At 43.3% G+C, this 5,182-nt stretch overlaps 1 protein-coding gene across 1 annotated transcript; it reads right to left on the bottom strand.

Moving 5' to 3' along the window:
• Positions 1 to 2,807: 2,807 nt before the first annotated feature.
• On the bottom strand, positions 2,808 to 4,773 carry LOC123397363 (probable protein phosphatase 2C BIPP2C1). The gene is made up of 6 exons (XM_045091933.1): positions 4,636 to 4,773; positions 4,360 to 4,503; positions 4,129 to 4,257; positions 3,726 to 3,809; positions 3,332 to 3,339; positions 2,808 to 2,925 (listed from the first exon to the last, which is right to left on the bottom strand). The coding sequence occupies exons 1-6, from the start codon at positions 4,771 to 4,773 to the stop codon at positions 2,808 to 2,810; spliced, it is 621 nt and encodes a 206-aa protein (XP_044947868.1).
• Between the last annotated feature and the right edge of the window lie 409 nt (positions 4,774 to 5,182).

Raw genomic sequence — 5,182 nt, 5'->3', positions numbered from 1 at the left:
CCATCTAGGGCTCCATACGGTCATAGAAGTCAGGATCCATACACCAGCACTCGAACAAAGACAAGAGTGAACGACGTGATAGCTTCAACGGTCGAGGGACTTAAAACCATACATGAAGTGCAGTCAAGACTAGCATTATCAGTAATAGTAGTAGTTAGAGTTGTACTTTCTAGTAACGCATGTAGTTACTCACATTAAATGCCCTTATAATGACGCTCGATCGGTCTTGGCGGACTCTATATAAGCCAACCCCAAGGTCTATGACGAGGGTTCAACATTCGTTGTAATCAGACACCACCAGATAAAACACAAGCCTCCGAGCACGAGATGTAGGGTCTTTAGCTCCTCCGAAAAGGCCCTGAACTCGTTAAATTCAAGTGATACTTGCACCGTATCTAGGCTCGTACCCTTAGTATTCACTAGCAAAAGGGCCCGTGCGTTGCACGGGGTGTACAAAATATATATATATGTTTAGACAGTTGGAAAAAACTACCACAAGGATAAGATATTGCGTGGCCAACCAGTTTGAGATATTTCAAACGCGCTCAAGGATAAGCAATGAGATATTTGAAAGATATATGCAGGTCAAGAAAGAGTACACAATATCGTTGTCAGTAGGTGCAACCATGCAGAAACAACTGACCTCCAGTTCTACCAAAGAAAAGATCCTCGCCACCACAGTTAAAATCATCAGCTCCTTTAGTCTTCATAGTGAAATTGATATGATAGTACCTACGACCATTGCCCCAGCAACTGATTCCAAGCACACAACATTTTTGAGTTCATATGTAAGATCCTGAAATTAAGAAACATCAATCTGGTCAGTAACCAACTGTTAGATGAATATATGACAACACAATGCAATCTTCTAAAAAAGAAGAAAAAAATGAGTGCGGGAGAAAGGGTCAGAGATCAAACCCCTGAAAGATGGTGATGATCATTATACTTGTCCACCAAAGTTTGAACCAACTGGCGCTTCCAATCACGCCTTTCATCCATCTGTTGCGATTCTGAAAGCTTCTTCCTTGTGCCATCAGGGATTTCAACATGCTCAAACTTGTGCAATCCAAAGAAATTTGCACAACTGCAGATATCAGAGATTTCAATCCACGTTACAGAACAAAATCTCCAAACGTCACAGTTCAGAGTCCAATCTACAGCCTAAGAACGTAAGCACCATCAGGTCTTAGGAACTACAAACCGCGAAAATTAGCCTGAATGTACTGATGAACTGCAATACTCGAAAGTTCTATTACAGAGACCCAAAAGAACGAGCAACAACTGAAGACTACCGAAAGGCCAAAGTTCAAACCTAACATCGAGACTCCAATAAGAGGAAACTGTATTTAAGCATACAACACGTCGATATGCAATCCAAGACAAAATGATGATACTAATTGATTCTTCTAATTATCAGGAAAGGTAAGCGACCCATCACGCAGATGGCATGCTAAAACTGTGTGCCTGCACAAAAGCAATTGCTGAACTGGAGCAATTAAGTTGTGGCACAATAGTCAAAATGGATCATTGGATTTGCGCGGGGACAGTAGGGCACCCAACATCTGAACCTTTCTACCACGCCGGGAAGAGCGGAGTGCAGCGTCGCATCGCTGGGAGGGGAAATGGAAACGCCGGCGGCAAACCCTCGCCGCAGGTTGTCCCGCGGGAGCCGCGGAACTGTAGCTAGGAGCACAAAGGGGAGGAGGAAGCGGGGGTGGGGAAGCCACTCACCGAGAGGAGGAGGCACCACCGCGTCCTCATCGTCGCCACTCCCCGGTCAGGCTTCGGCCTTCCTCTTCATCACCGGCGACCCCTGCCTCACTGCCCGCCTCCAAATCGGCCTCCCAATCCTCTACAGTGCACGAATCCAGCCCCTGCCGAGCAGTCGTCGCCGTCATTCCGCATCGAGTCACCCCGCTCCATGGACAAGCCCCGCGACACCGCGCTCGCAATCTCCAGTCACCTCGCCGCCGGCCTCGTGCTCCTCCGCCTCGATCCATCTGCCGCGTCGCCAGATCCATGCCGGAGCAGCCGGATCCGCGGCCTCCTACCTCGCCTGTCTGGCCCTCTCCTCGTGTGCCCCTCTCCCTCCCCCCACTGGAGCCCCATGTCCCCAATCCCCGAGCCGGTCGATCCCGTCAGCCTCCCTTGCTGCTTCGCGCGGCATCGAGCAGTAGCAGTTTGGACAGAGGAGGATGAACGTGAGGTGAATACAAAAAACTACAGGGTTTATAACGCAAAATTCTAAAACGAAGACTGCGGGTTGAATACACAAAACATCAGGGGCTTTATTGCAAAAACGCCACGACGGACGGCAGAAGCACCACGTGCTTTATTAATAGGTAAAGATAAAGAGTAAAGATAGCACAAATGCCCGTGCGTTGCAGCGGGGATAAATATAACTCATCCACCTGTTTTTGTCACTAAAATTACACGGTCATGTGAGATCAAAATGTTGTAATCTAGTCTAGTACAAATTATTCAATCTGACATTGCTTTGAAATAATGAAAAATCTTGTGACTTTCCATCACAACAATCTGCACCAACGAATAAACAATAAGCTTGGAAAACAAACAAGTACAACACAAAGCATCTAGGAATTGCTATCCATCTTTATCAATGTCTCTTCCCTCTGTACAATAATGTCATCATCACACGAATAGTGGCGCATCAATATAAAGAAAATAAACAAAATTGCTCCAAACCTTAATTTAATATTTTCAATCTATCTAGTGGCATGTACACATTTTCCCTGATGGTCGTGCAAGTTTTTGTGCCCCCATCACACACACGCAGACACACACACTCAGGCATGACGCTTGGCGTTTGACAATGATGTTGGCCACCTTTCCAGCACCATGGCACCACCTGTCATCACCGCCCGCCCGGTCAGCCCACTATCTCTTGATCTTGGTGTGAAAAAACTGGTTAAAAAGGAACTATTTACCTGATACAAAAACAGATAATTTCCTTGTGCACTAAAAGAAGCTATTTTGGCAACCTATTAAACAAGATACATGAGTTTATGGGAACCTCATATATTCATGTGAAAATCTCAAAGCATCTTTGATTGATATACTCTTCAGGTGATCTTCCAAAATTAAGTGTGCCATTATGCTTGGCAAATTCAACAATCCACTTTATGTAGTCCCGTACCTACTATTTGCAAACTGTAGGGGAGGGCACAAGTATACGTCAAACGGGATCGTAAGCCATAGTAAGTTTAGTAAATCACCACAGAAAACCACAAACCTGGGTATGCAAAGAGGATTGTTAGCAATTGGGATGAACACTGATGAAGAACATTTCCCATCCACTATTTTAGATTACCAGGCAATCTGCATTTTAGAAGAAAGTGATCACGAGAAATCACAAAATCAGCTACATCTCCCTCCATGCCTTTGACATCAATGCAGCCCAAAGAGAAGTGATAAAAGTTTCCCCAAAAGTAGTAAGGACAACTTACCATATCTTTAATAATCTTTCTCCTCTTAAACTCTTTCCAGGGTCAATACTCTGAAAGCAAATACGTCAAAGATGGATTTTTACCTTTCCTGAAACTTTAGCACTTCAAAGTTTCAGCCAACCATTGTGTACTTCTGCCAAAGAAGATGAGCCACCTTTTTATCTGAGTTAATAATGAAATCTTCTTGCCTTTTCAGCTTGAGCACGGAAGGCCTTGTATGGTTGTCGCAGCTTGGTAGTGACGCAAGTCGTCGCATACCTCAGGTGCCGACGCAGAAAGCTTTGGCGCCCATCGGTAGTAACAAAAACTTCCACATATAATTCCTAGTGAAACTCCTTGTACCTAATCACTTAAAAGGTGAGAAAGTAAGAAAAGTAGAAGCAAAAGAAAAGCACAGAAAAATTAAACGTGCAAATTGGTTACCTGAAGGGTGTGATGTATCTAGAAGTTTGTTGCTTATGGAACTTTCTATTTTATTAATGTTACAATTGTAAATTATTTTGAACTTTTAAAGCGGACTCACTTTAATTACCTGAACTACTAAAATTTAAATAGTGAACACCTCCAATTTTTGTGAGGATGATTCTTGGTTGACCATCTCCTGTAGGTGGGCTTAGTAGGCTTTCTTCTTTCCAACAGGAAAAGTTCATTAGGTTCTCACTGTAGGCTTGCGGTCAGCTTCTAGAGATTTCGAGACAATAGATGCCACCTCATGATCATAGACGTTGTCGAAGAGACCATCCGAAGCTGTCACAATGGTATCACCTTCTTGTAAATCGATAGCGTAATTCTGTGAATAAGGAGAGAAATTCATATATTAAAATCTTAGAAACCTAAAAAGAAACAAAATAGTAACAAGATTAATATATAAACTTAACAAGCGTTGTGTCACCTGTACAAGTCTTGAAGGATCAACACCGTTTTCTATTTGCAACGGGAAACTGAAACCGTATGTCATCGCCTTTGTTTGTGTGTATACTTGTCCATTTCTTATCACCAGTAATCCCGAATCACCAATATTAGATACATGAAGGACCTGCCATATCAATCAGTTGATGAGCAAAAATACATGTACAATTAACCACCAATAAATGTGACAGGAAGTGGTAGGCATTCCAAATCTTGATGACAGAATTCACAAAAAAGAAAGATTGGCAGAAGAACATACCTGGCCATCAAAGTGAGCAACCAAGACAGTTGAAGAACCAGGGGACCGTGCTTCAACTGCCGCCATAGCAAGGACTTCCTCGGTCCTCATCCCTGGTGGCCCTTGATTGTCCATAGCAATTTTTTTGGAACTATCCATTATCTCTCTCGCATACAACCCCGCATTGATTCCTGAGGACAAAAGTCACATCCACAGTTCTGAACGAACATATTCCCGAGAACAACAGTGTATGATGAGAACTTAGATCGGTCAAAATTAATGAAGACAAAGATGGCAAATAAATTAGATATGGACATCTGAAACACACTGATGTTAACTGCTAGCTAACAGACACTTTCAAAGAGTGAATACAATAACAGAAACAAGGTGTATTTGTACAGCCAGGAGTTCAGTGCACTCACAAGATCACACGACAGTACTCTAGCAAAGAAGGTATGGTTTACCTTCAAATGACCACTGACCAACTCCATCTGCAACACCAAACCAGCCGTCGCAAGCTATGAAATAAGCATCTTCACCACCTGTGTGCACCTGTTTTTTTAACAGA

Source organism: Hordeum vulgare, chromosome 5H (assembly GCF_904849725.1).
Source record: "Hordeum vulgare subsp. vulgare chromosome 5H, MorexV3_pseudomolecules_assembly, whole genome shotgun sequence".
NCBI lineage: Eukaryota > Viridiplantae > Streptophyta > Magnoliopsida > Poales > Poaceae > Hordeum > Hordeum vulgare.
The sequence above is the reverse complement of the archived record's forward strand: the minus strand, read 5'-3'. Positions and strand labels throughout refer to the sequence as shown.